This window comes from Lynx rufus, unplaced genomic scaffold, assembly GCF_022079265.1.
Source record: "Lynx rufus isolate CCGP_SWC_20201006 ecotype Redwood Valley unplaced genomic scaffold, mLynRuf1.p SCAF_7, whole genome shotgun sequence".
Classification (NCBI taxonomy): Eukaryota; Metazoa; Chordata; class Mammalia; order Carnivora; family Felidae; genus Lynx; species Lynx rufus.
The window spans coordinates 94,416,581-94,439,435 of NW_025814889.1; the positions used below are offsets into that span (position 1 = coordinate 94,416,581).

At 43.2% G+C, this 22,855-nt stretch overlaps 1 protein-coding gene across 1 annotated transcript in view; it reads right to left on the reverse strand.

The window, feature by feature from the left end:
• Nucleotides 1-527: 527 nt before the first annotated feature.
• Nucleotides 528-22,855, reverse strand: part of BEST3 (bestrophin 3) — a 37,680-nt gene continuing 15,352 nt past the window's right edge. The window contains exons 4-9 of the mRNA XM_047067127.1: nucleotides 22,531-22,685; nucleotides 21,256-21,333; nucleotides 20,736-20,888; nucleotides 17,316-17,396; nucleotides 14,562-14,713; nucleotides 528-1,470 (exon numbers count right to left, since the gene is read on the reverse strand). Of these exons, the coding sequence (XP_046923083.1) occupies nucleotides 528-1,470; nucleotides 14,562-14,713; nucleotides 17,316-17,396; nucleotides 20,736-20,888; nucleotides 21,256-21,333; nucleotides 22,531-22,685 (1,562 nt within the window). The remainder of the gene's footprint in view (nucleotides 1,471-14,561; nucleotides 14,714-17,315; nucleotides 17,397-20,735; nucleotides 20,889-21,255; nucleotides 21,334-22,530; nucleotides 22,686-22,855) is intronic.

Here is a 22,855-nt window from a genome sequence, read left to right on the forward strand (position 1 = left end):
AGGAAATTGAAGGGAGATGGAGGTTGTGATGCTGATAGAGCTTACGAATCAAGAAGTGATAATAATTCTAGAAAGGAGTGAGACAGAAAGCCTCAAAGAGTCAGAATTAGGAAGGGGCTTTTGAGGCATTGTGTGACCCAGCTCCCTCTGTTTATAATTGAAGCGCAGAGGAAAAGAAAAAGGAGGGGAGGAGAGACTCCTTTGTCTCCCTATAGGCAAAATCAGGAGACTGGACTATCTATCTACAAAGCTAGCAATCTATGAATTATAAGTCATATATATATATATTTTTAAGATTCCTTATTTGGTTAAGACATGTCACTGTGGTCTGTGTAACTTTTATGAAAGTCACCTTGTAATGGATGATGTGAATGTGTTTGATTTTCTCAGTTCTCAGACACTCAGGATCATAATGCCCTTCAGTTTAAAAAGTAGCTTATACAGTGTGATGGCTTTTTAAAAAGTTGACCAGTCCTTAGGTATGTTCTGGAACTAATGCTGAACTTCTGGGAAAGTAAGAATCTAGGCTAGAACCAGGTCCTAGACCTTTCTGGTATTCCGTTGGGTGATGCCTCAGCTTGCTCATTATTAAAATCTACGATGTCTGTTTCCTTGGTGTCCAGGTTTTCCAGTAAGTATAGCACATCAGGAGAGGCTCGCGAGCCAGCCACAATGTTGATTCCTCTGGTCTCTGAGGATGTTTCTGTGTCAAGTGAAAGAACGGGCTCAGAACTGATGGGATCTGGACTTAGGCCTGTCAGGGAGGCGTGGCTGGATGCCAGGAAACCGGGGAGGCTCCACCGTTTGGGGAACTTGTCATTATCATTAGGGTCTTCCCCAGAGGCTAACGTGAGGATGTTTCTCTCATCTTTGGCTGAACTAGTCTGAGGACTGGGGTCCCTAGGAGGTGTCCCTTTCTCTGAGGGGAATGCAATCAATCCCACAGGCACCTCCTGCTGTCCAGTCCCGCTTGGCTCAACCCCGGTAAACTCTGCGCTCTGGATGGAGGCAGTGGAGTCACGTGATGTGGGCACTGGTGCCTCGGTCACTGTGATCAGTACCTCGGGGACCTGCGGCGTTTTGGTGGGGGAGACCCTCACGCTCGACTGTGGAGTCAGGCTCTGCAAAGTGCTTGTCCGGCTGGTCTCCCTGATCGTGGACAGCTCCCCCAGGCTGGAGTACGCCTTGGGGTTCCCCTCTGGGGAGCAGGGTTGCCTTTGGGCGGGTGAGGCACGGTGGGGGCTTCTCGAGGGCACATCCAGCAGATCTCTGGCTGGGCTGACGTCGCCACTTGGGGGGAAGAACATGGAGCTGTCGCTGGCCTGCCTGCCATAGCTTCTCCTCCTGGGGCTGGCGGGGTGTTCGTGGGCACTCAGGAACCTCTTGACTCTTCTAATCATGGAATGGCGCTGGCCGTGCTTCTCGAAACTCCACAGCCACTCCTCACCAGGGAGATCCGACCCGGACAGTCTGAAACACACAATGGCAAAATGTAGGCAGAGCAGTTTCAGGGCCCCAGCTCTGTGGGCAGAGTCTCAGAGATCAGGACTGAGTTTTGTATTTTCACATTACAGATTTTGAAATGGGGGAGACTTTAACTTGAGATTGTCTGGCAGAGATTCTCCAACCTTTTGGTTACAGGACCTTTTTAAACTCTTACAAATGATCGAGTACCCCGAAAAGATTTGTTTATGTGGGTTACAGCTATTGCTACTTACTGTGTCAGAAATAACGGAGGAATATAAAAAAATTGCACACATAAGAATGTACAAGCACTCATACCATGAAATGTTAAGTGATGACATCATCACATAGCATGTAGCTTCTGGAAAATCCCACTTTTCCAGAAAGTCAGGGAAGAATGAGAATGAAAAGGTGAATAACATTTTAGTGTTGTTACAAAAATAATTTTGACCTTAAGGACTTGGGTCTTGGGGTTTTGGTTTTTGGGGATTCCCAGAGTTCCCCACACCACACTTTGAAAATCACTCATCTACAGACGTAGACCTTAAAAAGAAGATACAGTGTGTATTCTTTCTCCTTTATTGCAGGTGAACCAAGGTCATGAACTAAGGATCTGTAAACCCCCCCCCAATAATGCATCATAGCCAAATTCAAGACAATGCAAAAACAGCTCACATTTACATTTATTTAAGGACCTCCCATGCCTTAATGCAGTTAATTATCGTATTCATTGTGTGAGTTGGTACTATTATTATTCAGATTTTACAGATGGGGAAACTGGGGCCCAGAGAGATTGCTAAAGACAGTGTAGCCATTGAGGTCCAAACCCAGAAATCTGACTCCAAAGCCTTTGTTCTTAGTCCCTTTTATATAGTCTGCTACCTGGATGTCAAGTGGTGAGGTAGAGCCTGGGGGTGGGGGAAGAGGGTGCAGAATAATGAGTAAAACACAATCCTTGCCCACAGGTAATTTGTTAACATCCCTGGTCCACTCATCTAGGGTTACAGAAGGAGAAATGGGACCACACATCCATCAAGGAGGGCGGTGTGTGGTCTCTCGACGTAGCTGGGCTCCCCTGTGATGAAGTTTGATAGATTTGGTAATGTTGAACTTTCAACATTTGAGACATAAAACGAATAACCCTAGCCTTTTGAACCTTCTCCTTCAAGGCTGAAATAAAATGGATAATTGGGATAACAGCGAGGGCTATGGGGTCGCAATGCCTGCTCCCGCCTCACATTACACGGTTGTCTCATGTGTCGGTGGATTTGTGGTCTTAATGGGGTTCAAAGAGGAGCTACTTAAAGCCTTGCCTTTAAACCGCAAATGCTCACACCAGCTCCGGGAGCAACAGTGCTTGGTCCGCCCTGGTTCCAATGTTCCTATCGACAGCCCTGGTGACAAGATGCCTTCACAATGCCAGGTGCGCTTTGTGTGACACAGAGGGGAGTGTCGGGGCAGCAGGATGTTGGTGTAACCTGAAAGGGTAAAGTGAGCAGCAAAGAGAACATCATTCCTCCGTGTTTATGAATAAAAGATGGCTGATCGAGATGATTAACTGGCTAAGTGTCCCGGGATGGCATCCGATTACAACCTTGTGCTGTTATTCTAAAGCCCCAGCAGTGCCCTTGGCTACCAGATAGCCTCTGGCCCACCTCGGCCGTGCATGGCTCCGATTCGGTTACGCCAACTTGAGAAATGCAGACTCATGTCTCAGCGGCCCCGGTGACCCAGCTCGCCGAGTTTCATTAGGTCAGATCTCCAGTCACACCAGAGGAGCGACAAGTGCAGTTGTTCACTAAGATCGCCACACTGGATGTGCCCTGGGAATCCAAAGTAGGGCTGCCAATCTCTCTTTATAGGGCGAGCCTCTGTCCTCCATTTGAGATCTTGACTTCTTATTTGTGATTTCTCTTCCTCAACTACTTCTAAACCACACTGCCTTGTAAGAATGATAAAATCTTCCAGGGGTGCCTGGGTGGCTCTCAGTCAGTTAAGCGTCTGACTTCCGCTCAGGTTCTGTATGATCTCATGGGTTGCGAGTTCGAGCCCCGCGTCAGGCTCTGTGTTGACAGCTCGGAGCCTGGAGCCTGCTTCAGATTCTGTGTCTCTGCCTCTCTCCCGCTTACACTCTGTCTCTCTCTTTCTCAAAAATAAATGTTTAAAAAAAAATCTTCTAGGAAACATGTTTATACTACCATTACTTCAAAACTTTGTAAATCCTAAGGACAAAATTTTCTAACTATGCTGATGATGGACATGTATATTCAATGGGGGCAAGAAGATTAAGGCCCTGCATCACAAATTAGAGAAAAACAGACCAGTTACAAAGAGCAAACTGCAAAAAGGCCAGGGCTCTTGCTAATGTTCTACTGGTTCACCAACTGACACCGGGCAGGGCTGCCAGTACACCCTATTGTACCTTCCTGCCTCATGAGACTCTGTCGTGGACACATGAGAATTATCCACTTACCCAACTAAATTTATTGAGCATCTACTATGAGTAAATCTGTTGCATCAAGAACTGTATAACACAGTTTAAAAGGAGGGAGAAGGCACGTATATAATTAGCTAAATTGGGACAAAGTAAGTTTTTGAGCTGACTTTTTGACATCGAGAAGGAATCAAATGGGCAGAGCATTCCAATGGAAGAAGTGACTTGAACAAGTAAGTCGGGGGAAACTTTAGGGTGTTTGTGTGTGAAGATGGGAAAAACTTGAGTTGTACAAGCACAGAATAATGTCAGGCATAAAGCTGAAAAGGTAGCCTTGGATTGTGTTAGAGTCTTATGTACCAGGTCGAGGGATTTGGACTTTATCCCAAAGGCGGGGGGCAACTATGGGCTGCCTTTGTGAACGAAGGGCATAGGTAGACTTGTGCTATTTTGTGGTAGTTCTGGAAGAACTACGTGGACAGCAACATTGATGAATGTTGTCGTCCAGAAATGCTTTGGGTAAGAAACATGACATGGGAACTTTCTACGCTATTAGTCAGAAAGACCTATTGGTGGGTCTTTGGAGGAACACTTGGTGGCCTGTGCTCTGGGGGGGAGGGGCAGTTTTATGAATGTCATGCTGAAGTGGTGAAGGAAGCCTTTTGGGTGTTTATGTTATCAAAGAGCAGTCGTGAAGCCCCCCCACACACGATGAACCTAATGACCTTTCTTCCAAATGTGTCTGTGAGGGAATGTTTCACTGCCAGCACACAATCCCCATCTCCTTTCTCTGAAAGTCACGGTTCCCAATAGGACATCAGAAACCATGGTTTAAGAACAAAATGGTTTAAAGCTTAGAGCACACAGAACAGACTACATTGAAAGATGCTCCATTTCCCAAGTTGGGCGACTTGGATGTACCTTTTAGGTCCTTTCAGACTTTCTTCTCCTCCTTATTTGGTTTTTAAAGTGTACTTTTAGTACAAGGTTAGTACAATCCTGGGGTCCAAATATCACACCACTTAAAACACTCCAAAACAAGTATAGCAGAAACATTATACGGTAGAATATAAGCGTGCTCATTATATTGCCATACATTAGAGAAGGTCAGCTGAAAAAGGTTCTGGAATTCGCTTGGACTTAGGCAAGTAATTAGAGCTAGGAGGACATTCATGGAAAGTGCCATGCAGCCATTATTGTCCAGAAGATGGAATTTGAGAATTGCCTCTGTGGTGAGGAAAACGATTTATTCGGGAGCTCGCAGAGCCAGGATTTCTGCTGCCTGGGCTGATTCTAACTAGCTGTGTGACCTTAGGAGAGCCACTTAACCTTTCTGTGACTCAGCATCATACTTGAAAACTAGTGACAACAATACTTCCTCTACCTGCCTTAGAGGCTGTGGGGGAGTTCAAAAGAGTAATAGATGTGGAAAAGCTTTGAAGAGTAGGCAATATGAAAAGGACTCTGTCAATGACTGGCAGACTTTCAGAGGTGATTTCCAAGTCATTGTTGACTTCTCGCACCTGCTTGGAGGAAATGATAGCGTCTGCCTGAAAGTTAATCCCTTTTCTCCTCCAAGAGTGTATTTTAAAAATGTCACTACCCGGGGGCACTTGGGTGGCTCAGTTGGTTAAGTGTCTGATTCTTGATTTCGGTTCAGGTCTCGTGGTTTCGTGAGTTCGAGCCCCGTGTCGGGCTCTGCATTGACATCACAGAGTCTGCTTGGGATTATCTGCGCCTCCCCAGCTTGCACTCTCTCTGTCTCTCTCAAAATATACTCAAAAAAGTGTCACTACACCTTGGTGCTGCCATCTGACAATGAACACCTTAGAAGGGATGACTCTCACAGTCACTTAATGGTTAGACGAGGGCACTGAGTGAATGGAGAGGAAGCATAAGGACAGGAGAAAGCTGATTATTTGGGAGAAGGAAGATGGGGCCGATCAGGTGGCTTTCTTGCAGACATTGCCAAATCCTGCAGTTAACATTTATTGCACAATGTAAATCCTCAACACGGAAGAGATGAGAATGAGGAAGGTTGTGCTATGTATTGGGCATTATTTTCAAAGGGTGGAGAAGGGTAGGTGTGGGAGAGAGAACAGGTTATGTTAAGCCAGGCGGGCTAGTTGGTTGTAGCCGAGTCTAGGAGGGAGAGCAGGCGTCATCCTCCAGGTCGCACTGGCGTCAGGATTGGGATATGTTATTTCAATCGCAACTGTTATAAAAGACCAACAACCCACACTTTCAAAATATCTATTGGGCACCCAGTGAACCATCAGCCCCACAGTCTCCCTTGCCAGTGACAGATTTCTGAGGGCACAGGCAGCAGTGATTTCAGGGCTTTTGAAAAGACGCTTGGGCTGCTCAGGGCACAGAAGAACACTTGTCACCTCCTGTTGCCATAATAAGAAGGGACAGGACTGCTGGAGATGGCAGTGACTTTCAGAATTCATGGCGTGTGTCTCATATGGAAAGACCAAAACAGCCCCATTAACTTGAGAGATCTAATGCATTTTTTTTTTCCCGAAGCAAGCTTTTCACAAAGCTTTCTCATGTGTGTGATCAGGTAAATAAATACAGAGCTTCACAAGATTAAAGGATAAAACTGGATAATGCTTGCCTTTCTTTCTCTGGGCCACCTTTTTTTTTTTTTAACCTCCTCCCCCCAGGTTTATTGATATATAACTGACATATAACATTCTTTAAGTTTAATGTGTCCAATGTGATGGTTTGACATATGTGTATATTATAGGATGTTTACCTCGGTAAGGTCAGTCAACATCTTCACCTCACGGTGGCCATTTTGTTTGCTGTTGTGCCAACGTTTAAAGTGCTATTTTGAGGGGCATCTGCGTGGCTCAGTCTGACAGCGTCTGACTTTGGCTCAGGTCATGATCTCACAGTTCGTGAGTTCGAGCTCCACATTGGGCTCTGTGCTGACAGCTGGGAGCCTGAAGCCTGCTTTGGATTCTGCGTCTCCCTCTCTCTGCCCCTCCCCTGCTCATGCTCTGTCTCTGTCTCTGTCTCTCAAAAATAAATAAAAATTTTTAAGAAGTGGTATTTTGACACTTTAAATTCAATTAATTTAGGCCATTTTAACAAAATTGAAATGAGGAATTTAGGAAATTGATATTTAATATGATGAACTCTACTTCTCAGGTCAGATTTATTATTTTCAAATTGCTAGTGTTCCTCAAAGTCAGGCAGCCGCCTTGGAGGGAGCTGATGATTTGCCTGAAAATCTATCTGGGCAGAGCCCGTGTAGAGGGACATTTATTCACAGCAGAGCAAAATGTACTCTTCAAACCCATTAGAGGCAAGTGCTGTTATTTTTAACCTTCTGCTCTGCAGAATCTTGTCAGAGCCGTAGCCTAGGATTTATAAGATGGGAAAGGTAACTCGTGCTGAGCCGGGAGGTGGGGGCCAAGCACTGGGAGGAAAACCCAGCGGACAGAGGTTGTATCCACCCAGCACCCCTTCCTGACTCCCTTGCTGGGGGACACTTTGGAGTAGGGGAGCATCACGGAGGGTTTGCTTAGCTCACAATAGGGGCTCCCAGGGCTGGTGACCCTCCTGCTGCCACTCTCTTGCCTCTCTGCTAGTTTGGGCCAAGGATTACAGCAAATCTGGTAAAAGAACGGGCATATCTAGACTCCTATTACTACTCTGGTTATGCTCATGGGCCCTCCGCTGGCTGATGCAAAAATAAGTTGTGGCCCCAAATGGGGGTTCACTTAAAGTCCCCCACATTTCAAAGTTGTTGTATCCTGTGGGAGTTTTGTGAGAAAAGGACATTAAGTCATCTATACCTGTCATGTCTTTTAGAAGGTGAAAATCGAGTGCCAATGGTGAGCCTATGAGGGCATATGAAAGAATCCCTGAGAAGGTTCTAGAATTTTAAAGTTAATAACGCACAATCATCTCCTTGGGAGGCTCCGTTTCTCCTTCCTTTCTGGTACATTAAGTGAAAATCAATGTTCCAAGAATACATTTTTGTCGAAGTTAGTGATTCAGAATTTTGAGATATTTTTGGTAGTTTATAACACACGCATGCAATAGTATGTATCAGACTATGTATTTTCTTGTAAAAGCTATAATATTTGAATATAGTTAGCTAAGAGAGGATAACTTACTAAAACATCCATCTAGAGGTATATTTAACCACAATTTAATAAAGGACATGCTTGTTAAATACATATTTTGGTATATTTGAACTAATACTGCCAAGAAGACTTCTGACTGTGCTACGCAACCCGAATGTTTTGTACACATTAAATACATACGTACAATTGCAAAAAAGTTATTATATTATTTCTACACATTCGGAGAGACTTTGGAATGAAGATAGATGAGTAAAAGTCATTATTTCTGCGTGTTTACAGTTTAATAGCACCAAATAAATCTTAAATAAATCCCTCTGCTCCTAACCAGAAGGAACGCTTGCAAAAATCTGTATCTTTCTCCTCTGTGCTAAGTGCATCCTTAACTGACTTCATAGATCCATTCCTTAAGACCACTCTAAGTGTGAGGAAGTTGCGACATATTTGAATGACAGCAGAAAGCCCAGTAAAGCGGTGTTCATTAAAGGGTATCGCAGCAAGTCCACAGGCTGAGAGCACTCTTTTACATCAGCAGGACCCTTAGAGCGGGCACACTTCCATGTGTGCACATGTCAGTGATCCATTTCATAAGCAGCTACTGCCTCTCTTCTCCAGGATTTGGAATCCTTTAGCTGCTATGGATAGATGTTTCAGTGGGGTTTTCCCAATGCCCTTAAGGGGTTATTGCTTCTTCGCTCTTGGGGGTTTTGATTTTCGAGATGGGATTAAAGGGAGTTATGAGACTTTAGGACGTTAATTTCCTTGTGTTCCATTCCTCAGAGACTTATACATTTGTGCTAATGGATAATCCTAAGTATTTAAAAAAGAACAAGAGTTTTGGAGCGACCCATGGTGCTGTCATGTGAATAGCATTCTACCTCTGGCTAGCTGTGGTGGGCTAGCCCTGGATCTTACTTTTTGTTTGTTTGTTTGTTTGTTTTTTAATGTTTATTTATTTTTGAGACAGAGAGATTCAGAGCATGAACAGGGGAGGGTCAGAGAGAGAGAGAGACACAGAATCTGAAGCAGGCTCCAGGCTCTGAGCTGTCAGCAGAGCTGGACGCAGGGCTTGAACCCATGAACCGTGAGATCGTGACCTGAGCCGAAGTCGGACGCTTAACCGACTGAGCCACCCAGGCGCCCCACTTTTTGTTTGTTTTAAAAACAAATTTGGGGGGCGCCTGGGTGGCTCAGTCGGTTAAGCGTCCGACTTCGGCTCAGGTCACGATCTCACTGTCTGTGAGTTCGAGCCCCGCGTCGGGCTCTGTGCTGACTGCTCGGAACCTAGAGCCTGTTTCAGATTCTATGTCTCCCTCTCTCTCTGACCCTCCCCCGTTCATGCTCTGTCTCTCCCTGTCTCAAAAATAAATAAAACGTGGGGCGCCTGGGTGGCGCAGTCGGTTAAGCGTCCGACTTCAGCCAGGTCAAGATCTCGCGGTCCGTGAGTTCGAGCCCCGCGTCGGGCTCTGGGCTGATGGCTCAGAGCCTGGAGCCTGTTTCCGATTCTGTGTCTCCCTCTCTCTCTACCCCTCCCCCGTTCATGCTCTGTCTCTCTCTGTCCCAAAAATAAATAAACGCTGAAAAAAAAAAATTAAAAAAAAAAAATAAATAAATAAAACGTAAAAAAAAATTAAATAAATAAATAAAAATAAAAACAAATTTGGGGCACCTGGGTGGCTCAGTCGGTTAAGCATCCAACTTTGGATTTCGGCTCAGGTCATGACCTCGTGGTTTGTGGGTTTGAGCCCCATGTCAGGCTCTGCACTAATTTGTGCAGAGCCTGCTTGGGATTCTCTGTCTCCGTCTGTCTCTCTGCTCCCCTCCCACTTGTACTTTTTCTCTCCCAAAATGAATAAACATAAAAAAAAAAGAAATTTGTTTTCAGCAATGCTGGCTTGAGTTTAAACATTCTAGGTTTGTTTTGGTAAAGTTTGGTATGTTACGTGTAAGTGTTTGCTATTGTCCAAAGAAGAGTCATTTGCATTTCAGGGCTTGGGCGTGTTTTCTTCACACGCATCTTATGGAAAACTCTTCCCTCTGCTTGTGGGTGACCTCTTCATCTTGGTTAATAGTGTCTCCAACAGTAAAGATGATGAAAAGACACCTTAATTAAAACAGCAGATCACCGCAATGTATACTTTCAATACCTCATAATTTTTATGTCGATTATACTTCAATAAAGCTGAAATTAAAAAAAAAACTGTTACTTTAAATACACTGTCATTCCTTGCTGTTTGTGCATATTGGCTTGGAATTTACCCTTTGCTGAATCTCCTCCTTCTATTTGTGTGCTAGCTCCTAATTTAGTCTTAAAGATGCACATTGGACTCCTCAGCTCCAAGAAGCCGTCTCTCATTCACCACGCTGGGTGAAACATACCTTTCTTTTATTCCCTTAAGACTGAGCATTTCTCCATTGCTGGGTTTACCACATGGTACCAGAACATGTCTCCTTGTGTCAGTGAGCTGAAGAGGTATTTGTTTTGTTTTTGTTTTTGTTTTTTTGCCTATGCCTAGCATTTGAAATAGAACCTATCGTATACCAGGCCCTGAAAGAAAATTTGCCTGAATAAATGGATGAGTTCATTCTATATGTGAAGATACGAGGAAAAACGTGATATTTTAAATTTGTATTTGAGATAAAATATGGGGAAAATCTTACTTTATTTTGCTAATGTACATTTGGTAAATGTGTAGAAAATATGGCAATATTTTGAATATGTCCCTGAATATAGAGAACAGAAGAATCGTCTCTAAGGAGTTTTCTTTTTTCTCTTAAATTTTTATTTACTTTGGTGGGGGGGAGAGAGAGAGAGCATGCATGTGAGCCCGTGCGCTGTGGAGGAGGGGCAGAGTGGGGGACGGGCAGATTTGAGGGGACAGTAGGCTTCCTACTGAGAGCAGAGAGCCCGATAGGGGGGCTCAAACTGGTGAACTACAAGATCCTGACCTGAGTCGAAGTTGGATGCTTCACCAACTGAGCCACTCAGGCCCTCCTAAGGAGTTTCCTTTTTATGTGGAAATGAGTAGTCCCCCGAATGTAAAAGAAAATAGGAGGCAGAGTAATTTCTCAGGTTTCTCTTGGATAATACTTTTGTTCAGTTATTGAAGGGCATTGCCTTGATTTTAGCATTTCTGGGTCATGGGAATTGTGATCATAAGCTTGAAACGTTGATGTGAAAAGGTAAGGGAAATTTGATTTCTGAATTAAATATGCTAGGAACGTACATCCTAAATAGAATAAGAAAATTAAAAACTTACTCAACCAGGAAAGGATTTTATATGCTCATCAAGCAGCAAACACTTTTCTGAAACACTTGAATCCATACTACTTTGACACCCCGGTCTTTATCCTAATGCACAGGGCTCATTGACTCAGTCATCATCAACAAAATCACCTGTGCTACAGTAATCCTTACTTTTACCTTCCCTTTTCCCCTGAGCCTTCGTCAGATGGCTCACTTGATATTAACTTTGTATTTGGTGAGTGAACAGTGAAATTCTTAGGGAGTGATCTTTTATGAGTTTAGAGGACAATCATTGCTTTCAGCCTAGCAAACCATTCACCTATTCCTAGTACTACCATTCTAATTTTCTTAAGACATCACCTCCTCCCTATGGTTGCTTGGGGCTGACACATGCCCCTTGGTCCAAAGATGGACATGTGAACAGGCCTCAGCTAATCAAAATATCGTGCTTCCCTGTTCAAGAATGGGCATGTTCGCCAAGCCCAGCCAGTTAATTCAGTACTTTAGTTTTAAGAGTCATGTTCTTTCCACAGGATTTGCTGAGAGGATAGGTTGTAAAGCTGCTGGCTGCCATCTTGCTGTTTTGCCTGTCTGAAACCTGAGCCAGTGGAGAGAAAAGCTGAACTGAAGAGATAGAGAGGGCAATAGTGAGTCCCGGTGACATATTTTGAGCCTCTGAAATTAGCCACACCCAAAGCTAGGCTAGTCTCCAGATGTGACCCAAGAAACCCCTTTTTGCTTAAGTTAGCTGGAGTTGGTTTTCCAACACAGGTGAGCGGAAACAACTTGCGTAACAGCACAGTCCTGGAAAGAATCAACAGTGGGCATTTCTGTGAATACTCCAAAAGCCTGCATTCCTGTAGCGACTTTTCCTGGACTGTGAGGTTCCCTTTGAATGGTCCTCATTCATGCAGAAAATCAAGATCAAGTGAACTTTTGCCTAATTGTTTCTTTGATCATTTGGTTCCAGAGTCCAATTAAATGCCTCCCAGAAACCTCCCCTAATAGACTCTGGCCTTTGCCTGTGGCCGTTCCCATCATGCTAGTAAATAGGCTGTCTTAATTAGAGGAATTCTCTCTGATAACTAAAAACTTTTTGCTGCATTCTTAAATATCACATCTCCCAGTTTTCTCTCAAGAATTTTTTCTCTGTTCCAAATTTCCAGTGCTAGCTTAATATGAAAAATGGCTTAGATTGTTTAATCTTTCTTTAATGTTTAATCATTTTGACATCCACAAACAGGGTACTTACATGAGTCAATATTAACAATGCTCTATGGTTACATCTAGAGTGTTTTGATGTTTCCAATCTCATTTAATATTCTCAATAATTGTTTGGGGTAGATATTTTCTTCGAGGTCTTATAGATCCCTAATTCTGTGTCTCTATATTTAGAAATAGAAATAGATATTTTATTTTATTTATTTTTTTTATTTTTATTTTTTTATTAAATTTTTTTTTCAATGTTTATTTATTTTTGGGACAGAGAGAGACAGAGCATGAACGGGGGAGGGGCAGAGAGAGAGGGAGACACAGAATCGGAAACAGGCTCCAGGCTCTGAGCCATCAGCCCAGAGCCTGACGCGGGGCTCGAACTCTCGGACCGCGAGATCGTGACCTGGCTGAAGTCGGACGCTTAACCGACTGCGCCACCCAGGCGCCCCGAAATAGGTATTTTAATAATTTCTAAAGAACATGGACACAGAAGAATGTAATATTATGATACTTGGGATGAATATGTAGACCAAAATGAAAATCTTGAGACCAAACAAAAACTATCATTGTAACCATCCTGCAAAAACAACTAACTGGATGATAGATATGGAGCACAAGGGCACTTATAGTCCCAACAGTGATACCACAATGATTCTCCAGCCCTATCAAATGTGCTAGTCTCTTTTCTCTTACAAATTAGACCTTCAATTCTGTGCATTAATCAGTGATGGGAAGGGAGAGAAAGGTTAAAGCCTGTTGAGTTATCCCAGAACAAATCCACAGAAAAGCATCTATTAATTTTCAAAATCGAGAAGGATTTCAAAACCCACGAAACTGCCACCACAAACTGCCGAGAAGGGCGAACAACAGTGAATTGCTCTTTGTGGAGACTGAGCAACCAGCTGGGGTTGGGATGCGCACAGGAGGATCCAGGCTTGTCGGGCCGTCTGGAAGCCAAGGCAAGCCTAGCCTGGGGTGTGCAACCTTCTCTCAGGTGTGCTTTGAAGACAACAGGCAAATCTCCTGGCTCCTAAATCATCTCATCATTTGACCCCACTCCTGAAATTCTACTTGGTCATCTTTTCCTTTGGGTCTTGAAGACCTGTTAGGATCAAGAGACATTCAGCCAAGAGTGAAGCCTTGTGGGAATAGGGCTGAAGCTGGATATCCTTGTGGTTGGGAAACAGGAGGGCTGAACACCGTGGGAGAGAGGAAAGAAGGTCCCCAGGTAGCAACTACAGGACGTGAACTTGCCTCACAAATCTGCCGAGAGCTGGTGTCAACAGCAAACCACAGTTTTGTCACAAGTTGTAAGAAAAATCCTGCAAAAGTTTTCCTCTTTTTTAAGGGGGTTCTCCTTATTTTTCTAAATTTGTCCACGGTCTTCTCTTTAAGTTACTTGGAAACTGTGGCAGCTGCCTTGAGCAAAAATACTTAAACTTCCCCCACATTCACACATTTCTCCAAAATCAAATACATTATCAGATTTAATAAAATTACTCGAGAAGTGTGCATGAGTTACTTCAGGCCTCAGCCCATTTATTTAAAGCTAAGTACATAGGGACAGATTGTTATGTTAAAACCACAGAACAGAGACTGACTTGTCTACTAAACATAGTTGAATTAAAATCTTAGAGAAAACTTATCTCATTCCTTAGGATTTGCTTGTCTCCAAGTAGTCTAACACAGTGCCTGCATGTGGTATATGCCTCATAAACACTTGTTAGAAATACATTCAGTTATGAACGTCTTAAGTAATAAATGATTATATAATTGAATAAACTACTTTTCAAATCGGAAGGAGAAAAGAGGATAATTTCACAACTTTTGGAAAAGTTTTCTGTGGTATAAAAACAAGGTGAAATGCAAATTACCCCCAAATACACATGCCTGCATGTACACACACACCACATTTAAACCGGAAGCTATAGTCTCTTTGCTCTCAAACTTCCTCGGGCATATTAATTATACCTGAAAATCTGAAATAAGATGTTACCAATTGAGAGTTGTCGTGAAAGTGAGTTCAAGACCAGAGCATAAAAAATCAGAACAGTGACCAACTTATTTTCTAAATATTGATGATTAAAAAAAATGCACTCACCCCATTTCGACTGTTGACCCCAGAAAGGAGGGTATGCAGTAGTCAGCGGCTGCCAGTGTATAAGGTGGTCGAGCAGCAGAATCATCCCAGTAAATGTCCTTCTTCATCTTGGGTAAGCTCATGTGCATTTCATCCACAGCTAAAAGAGAGACCTAAAATCATTGTTTTATTGTTAGAATAATTTGGATGTGGATTGTATAAAGACAGAGAGTAAGCTCCAATGGGTGGATGGGATTTGCAGCAGGATAGAGCAGTCTGAGAGAGTAAATACACAAATGTCTGTTGTTCATATTTGCTGTAACCAGGACCGTTGCAGAGACTTGCACATGTTTATTGCGTGAGGGCACTTGGCAATGGGGGTTAAGTGGGGCTATAAAACTGCCCAGACTTGGTTTATCAAGCCACATGCCCAGAATGGAGCTAGCTACATTTTACTAGGAGGCAGGAGAGACTCCTTTTCCTTCTTGGTTCAAAGTTACCGTATTGTCTAGTGGCTATCCTTACAGCAACCTCATAATTCCAGATATCATAGGAAGGAGAAGATTCTCAATATCCCATTCCGTTGATTCCATAAACATACTTATACTTGATATCATTTCTTTTTAAAATCATTTTTAATGTTTATTTATTTTTGAGAGAGAGAACACGAGAGGGGGAGGAGTAGAGAGAGAGGGAGACAGAGGATCCAAAGTGGGCTCTGCATTGACAGCCAGAGGGGCTTGAACCCACAAACCGCACAATCATGACCTGAGCTGAAGTCAGATGCTTAACCGACTAAGCCACACAGGAGCCCTCTTTTTTTTTTTTTTTTTAAAGTAGGCTTTAAGCCCAGTGTGGAGCCCAATATGGGGCTTGAACTCACAACCCTGAGATCAAGGCCTCAGCTGAGATCAAGAGTTGGACTCTTAACCGACTAAGCCACCCTGGCACCCTGTAATTGATATCATTTCTTATGTGCCCTGATTATTTGTTTGTTTGGATACGTATATCAGCAGGTCTATACTGGTTGGGGATATATATATATACGTATATATATATATTTTAAACATTTAAAATTTTTTTAAATTATTTATTTATTTATTTTTGAGACAGAGAGAGACAGAGCATAAGCAGGGGAGGAGCAGAGAGAGAGGGAGACACAGAATCCGAAGCAGGCTCCAGGCTCTGAGCTGTCAGCACAGAGCCGGACACGGGGCTCGAGCTCACGGACTATGAGATCATGACCTGAGCTGAAGTCAGACGCCCAACTGACTAAGCCACCCAGGTGCCCCTGGTTGGGGCTATATAGTGGTCTCTCTCCTTGACTTTGACAAACTAATGCATGAATAAATTATTAACCTGCAAATCCGATCTTTACAAAGAGCAAGTGTCCTAACCATTATACTTCCTCCTTGATAGATTGACAGTGTGATTGTTGGAGGAGGTCATGGAGAGGATGTAACCTCTGCTGACCTCAGAGCTGAACCCAGGCTACAGGAGGCCCTTTACCCCCACCCCTCCCCTGTCATGGGAATGTACATTCTGCTCACTGTTCTTACAGTGGAGCCATTTCAAGGACACAGCCTTGAGAGTGCAGTGTATTATTGAGACCATCTGGACTGAAAGTGTGACTGAACCCAGTTAAGGCCTTGGTATAAACTTTTACAATTCTGGCAGGTGGGCATGGAGATCTACTTGTCTTGTGGCTGCCCCAAACAAGCCTTGTAGGTCAGTTCCCTTGCTTATTAGACCTGCCACCTACCAGTCTGGAGTGGCTTCTTTCTTCCATCTCTCCCAGCCCTCTAGGTATGCAGCCAGTTTGTGAACCAACAGTGAAACATAGTGAAACATTTGAACCTGCTTAAGAACTGAGCAAGGGCCTGAAGCAAGTAGCCAAGTTGAAGTTCTTTCCTTATCTGTGAGGACAGAGAATGGTCTGAAGAGAGTCCTGCCTGGAAGGAAAATTCTCTCATGCTGATTCTTTAAGAAAAACCTCTCTGGAATAATGCTTTGGGGATAAGGGTCCTGGGGTCCATTAGGTTTAGTTCTGTCAGATTTGAGACATAGGCTGGTATGGCCCACGTTTCCAGTGTCCAGCTGCTTGGACATCTGACTGCAGGGAACTTCATGGCATGGATTTGGGAACTCACACCAGATCACTTCTGGCTGCCATTGTCTGTCCCTGCTAATCTCACTTGGGTGGCCACAGAAACCAGATTAAAGAATGAATTAAAACATTGCTCTGCAGTATGATGGAAGAGGCTGTGTAAAGTTAATAAACTTACAAAGAAAACTGGCTTGAAATTCTACTTAGGGGAAGGGGAGGAAAAATAAGATAAAAACAGAGAGGGAGGCAAACCATAAGAGACTCTTAAATACGGAGAACAAACTGAGGGTTGCTGGAGGGGAGGTGAGTGGGGGGGGGGGCTAAATGGGTGATGGGCATTAAGGAAGGCACTTATGATGAGCACTGGGTGTTGTATGTAAGTGATGAAACACTAAGTTCTCCCAAACTATGCTATATGTTAACTAACTTGGATTTAAATAAAAATAAAAATAAATTCTATTTACAAGGGACTAAACTTCACTGCAACTGAGACCCAGGACCTGTGAAGTTCCAAAAGGAGCTGAGGCAAGATACTGGAGAGCCAAACCTCTTTCTTTTGTGGCTGCAGCTCTGAAGTTCAGGGGCCTGCCGTCAGAGTCTGTTCAGATCTGAAACGTCACAAATGATTCATTATTCATGTTTGTAAAGGAAGGAAAAGCTCCTCTAACCTGCAGATTTCTGTCAATGCACCAGTTGGTTTCGAAATCATCATCATCTTCTCCAAAAGGGTTGATAAGCTGCTCAGCTACCTGCGGTGGAGAACATAGAATAGGTCCATCGTGATGCTTGTGAAAACTAGGAATGCAAGCCAAAGGTGACGGAGGTGATGCCCTTTGCCACTTTCATAATATGAAGCCCAGAGGGGAGTGGGTGGCTCCACAGACACTGATGTTTACCTGCAAGCGACACTGCTCTCAGACCACGAGCGAGGCACCTGCGTGGGTTTGCTCTCCAGCGGACCTGTCTGTTCAGCTGGTGACAGCACAGGCCCTTCAGGAGAAGTTGTGCCATGTAGGAGCCAAATGATTGATGTCGGGTACAAATCAAACCCGTGAATGTCGAAGGAGCACAGATAAGGTGCAAGGCACCGTTTGCGGCACTTCCAGGGCGACGTAGCCTGGGGGCTTAAGGAACTTACAAGGGCCCAAGTGATGAGACAAAATGTAACCATGAGGAAGGGAAAACAGCAGAGATGTAGAGCACAATGAAAGAAAATAAGTCAAGGAGTTTTCACAATTATTGGATCCAACTGTTGAATGAAAAGTCAGAGAGCTGGGGGTCATGAAGCTGGAATTTGTCTCCCTTTGTTTTACTCTAAAGGATTTACTTTTATCCGGTGGGTCAGTTTTCCCCACTATGAAAAGTTGAGGCAGCGTCTTACCATATATTTTCTAATAGTTGGTCAATATGAAATGATCTTAACCATGTTCTGGCATTGAATAGCCTTCTTGATAAGAGATTTATATGTCAAATATGACTCCTTTATTCTTTTTAAATCTCTTGCTTTTTATTATCTAGTGTGTGTGTGTGTGTGTGTGTGTGTGTGAGAGAGAGAGAGAGAGAGAGAGAGAGAGAGAGATTTTACATTCGGTCTAAATGGGAAAAAAGTGTATAAAATAAAGACGCCATTGATCAGTTGAATTTCTATGTTCTGAGACCATTTTGTAGAAATTCTGCCTACTTATTTTTTAGGACTTAAGTCTAACCACTAACCACTTAGAGCAGTTGTTCTCAACCTTGGATGAAGATCAAAGTCACCAGGAAGGCTTTAAAAGAACTTGATGCCTGGGTTCCTCCCTTAGAGATTCTAATTAAATGGGTGTGAGGTTGAGCTGAGATATCAGCACCTGGTGAAACTCCCGGGAGATTTTAGTATGTGGATGGAGTTGAGAACCGTCAACTTAGAGAGATACGTCGCCCCAGTTCCCCAGACTGGGCAGGGCCTGAGCCCGGAGTCAGTCAGCCTCACAGCGACATCCACGTCAAAGTCCTTTCCAGGGCCTGTCTATCCTTCCTTGCCTGAGATTTTCCCTAAGTGGACCCCTGAAGAGGCCTGGAAAATATTCTTGTTATAACCAGAATTTCACTTTTATGGGATCAGTCCTGCATATAGTATGAGAGTCTACATTTAACTTTCAAAATGATACCTATGTTTCAGAATTGATTTTCTCAAAAAATATCCTTTACTCTTTTGGAGGCTTCATTTCCAGCAGGTAACTAATATACTGTTTATAAGGTTAAGATGGGATTTTTACACTTTGAAAATATTTATAAATATTGGAATGGACAAGATAAAACAGCTGCTTAGAAGTTGAGATATAATCCATTGAGTGGGAAAACACTTCTCCTAGGACTGTCTATCTCTTAAAGGAGCTAATGTGGTATTTTCATATTTTGCCTTTGAAAATATTTTATAAAGGAAAGGAATGTTAATATTTTATTTATTATTTTTTAAAATATAGGGGCGCCTGGGTGGCACAGTCGGTTAAGCGTCCGACTTCAGCCAGGTCACCATCTCGCGGTCCGGGAGTTCGAGCCCCGCGTCAGGCTCTGGGCTGATGGCTCAGAGCCTGGAGCCTGTTTCCGATTCTGTGTCTCCCTCTCTCTCTGCCCTCCCCCGTTCATGCTCTGTCTCTCTCTGTCCCAAAAATAAATAAACGTTGAAAAAAAAATTTTAAATATAATTTATTGTCAAGTTGGCTAACCTACAGTGTGCTTTTCGGTTTGGGAGTAGATTCCCGTGATTCAGCGTTTACATACAACACCTGGTGCTCGTCCCAACAATATTTTAGAGGGCATTTCCCAAGGCAGGAACTGCTAACTGTTCCTAACAGGCTCGTCCAACACCTCACGTAGACACAAAGCAAAGAATAAGAAGCTTAGCACAACTCAGGGGAAAGGGCAATAAAAGACTAGCATGATTGGGCACCTGGGCCATTTGTAGTGGTTTATTGTTTATAAAACTAGAGTCTACTTTTTTCACTAATGGGAGAGGAGAGCTATTAGTCTCTCTTGCTCTTTCTCTGTCTTAAATGCGTAAAAATAATTAAGAATTACCATCACCTGGTTGAAAATGGTTTTCCCATTTATAAAGGACATGCTTTTACTTTTTGAAATGACGTATTTATCGTTCCTGGTTAAGATTCAAACCAGTGAAGGTAAAGGCACTGGCAGGGAAAATGTTGCCACCGCCTGGAAGGCCTCCACGGTGCATGTCAACGTGTGGCTGGCCAAAAGGTCAAAAGTTTGAAAATTCGATTTTATTCATCTTCAAACTGTCATTGGATTTCATTTACCTTGATTTAGCCATTGTCTTTGTGTGTGTGTGTGTGTGTGTGTGTGTGTGTGCGCGCGCGTGTGTGTGTGTGTGTGTGTTCCATTCACTACCAGGCTCCGGCTCTGGTATTTACCTGTGCATCCAGGGAAGGGTAAGGGGTGCAGGGAGGGGTGGGGGTTGGAGCAGGTACAGTTCTGCACCCATGACTGGACAAGTCTTCCTCACTGCTCTGACCTGTTTTTAATTTCCTGGCAAACCAAATGTCGTCACAAATCCTGGTGTTTCTGGTTTTGATTCTGTTGAATCATTTTCTGAGTCTCGGTTCTGGTTTTGAAAATGGGATGCGTTTCATGGGGGACAGCTAGTGGGACTGCGGAGAATCACAGTTAACTATTTACAGAGTTGAACAGAACCAAGATAATAATATAATACGAATACTTAACTCTGATACACAAGGCTTCTTATTTACTCTCTTTTACTCTGCCTACTTGCTTATTATGGCATAAAATATCAGTGAAGTCACAGTTATTATTTTAATTACATTATTATAATCCTAATGGGAGCACACAAAGACTTAAATTACTGGCCGTAAAAGAGTATTATTGCAACGTCTTTGCTTAGATTGCTGCAATATGGTACTCACCACATCACTTGAATCTCTAGTTTACAAGTAATAACATCTCTGAGTGATTAAACCTTAAATCTACCTTTGACTCGCTCGTGAGCGAGTGACTCAGTAAAGGACCAGGGTGCAAAGGACAGAACATGACAGATTACAGAGCAGGTCTCAGGCACACAGACGGTGGGCTACCTTGAGCCATCCTGCATAGAAGAAGAACTGTAGGAGAGTGAAGATTGGAATGTAAAGATCTAAGTCATGCCCCGCGTAGCCTTTGGTGGGATCCAAAAACTGGCGTCCAATCAGGCAGGCAAAGAAGAAGGTGTAGACAGCCAGAGTGACAACCTGCAACGGAGAGAAGTCTGAGTGAGAACACAGCGCTGGACCCCCACAGCAGGCCAGAGTGCCTAAGGGGGCAAGTAGCTAAAAACCACATGCAGGGGCACCTGGGTGGCTCAGTCGATTAAGCATCCAATTCCTGGTCTCAGCTCAGGTCATGATCTCATGGTTCATGAGTTCAAGCCCCGCATTGGGCTCTGCACTGACAGTATAGAGCCTGTTTGGGATTCTCTCTCTCTGCCCGTCCCACTCTCTCTCTCCCTCTCTCTCTCTGCCCTTCCCCACTTGCACACTCTCTCTCTCTCTCTTTCAAAATAAATAACTAACTAACTTGGTGGGGGGACAAACAACACACATGCAAAGTATTTTATACCTGGGTGTAAACCAGCGGAATCCCAACCCAGTCATAACCAAATAAGAGGCTGCACCAAGAGCGGTATCTGTTCATTTCCTAAGCCAGAAACAGATAAAACATGGTTTGCTAAATGATGCGTGTGGCAATAAATATTTCCTGGGATTCATAACGTGCCCATGTCTTTTATGAACATGTCTGTAAAAGGACAAGGCTGACTTTGTAAGGCTGGTAATTGGTTCTGAAGTCTATTCCAAAAGGAAAATCCTGAAAATGACAATCAACGCCCTTCAACAGTGCAAAAAGGATGGAGACTGATGGATATTTTAAAAAAATATTAAAATAAATCAGGACTTTATAGAACTATCGCCTACTCTATTGAATCCATGATTTCCAACATGTATATTGGTCCAAAGTGTTGATGGGAAGGCAGGGGTTAGTATTTTAAATAAGTAATTTCTATCCATTTTGGTAAATTTATGTGGAGAGCAGATTTGTTTGTTTGTTTGTTTCTCTACTTCTTTTGGAAACATGCTTGCTGTAGAGTTTGGGGAAAAAAGAAGTACTTCCTAAACCTTTCTCCCCCACAAATGAGGACTTTAGCACACTTATATTGGCAGAAAATATCTGTCTGGAATGGAAAGGACTTGAATCTACTGATTTCTCCTTTATCACACATAAATTACTATATAAGCCTGGGAAAAAGAGTTATGTTAATTTGGGAGCTATTTTTATATCATTCACTCCTTTTGGTCTAATCCAGGCAGGAGACTGTCATAGGGCATATCTATCTAGCCCTTCCGTAAATCTGTTTCTCAGATGAATTCATGGTTATTTCGTTTAATGAAAACATAATTTTGTTTCCTGGAGCATCTGACAAGTTGGCTTAACCTCAGGAACTTCTAGTTTGGGGGAACTGATTGGGCAGGTTTATTTCTACTCCAGATTTTACTCTAGGATCCTGGGGGGTGATAAATATGCCATGTGGACACCAGGTCATTCAGAGCCCTTGACAGATGTTGCTAATCAATTAAGGGACACTTTCTTACAGAGCCCATGACAAAGGCAAATTCTGTTTAGACAGAATTTCTAAGAAACCACTCCCAATCAACCTGAGTCAAAACCTGTATACTACCCCTGTCCTGCATGTTAAGGGTTCTAATACTAGCCCAGTCTTTCTGGTTCCTTTGGAACCAGGCATGAACAAAGCAGACACATCCTGGTCTGGCCTGCTACATCCAGGTCCCTGTTGGTTTCTGATTAGCATCTCTTATGGGTGGTTTGTGACGCACTTACAGTCATCAGTGATTGCAGATCAACACTGTCTCTGATTCTCCCTTCCTTCCGGGCTTTAGCTGCAAGATTTCCAAACCAGATGAATGGAACCCAATATTTCAGATGAGGAGATTTGAGGTGGTCAAATAATTTTCTTTCATCTGCCGTCATAAAACCTTTAGCACAAAATAAAGATAGCTCAATTTTACAGAATTAGCTTAGTACTAATACATTACCATAAATACTTTCATGCTTAGTATGTGAGCATACAATGAGGGGAATATTAAAAATATATAAAATGATGGTTCTTGCCTCAAGTAGTTTATGCTTGTATTAGAGATAAGGA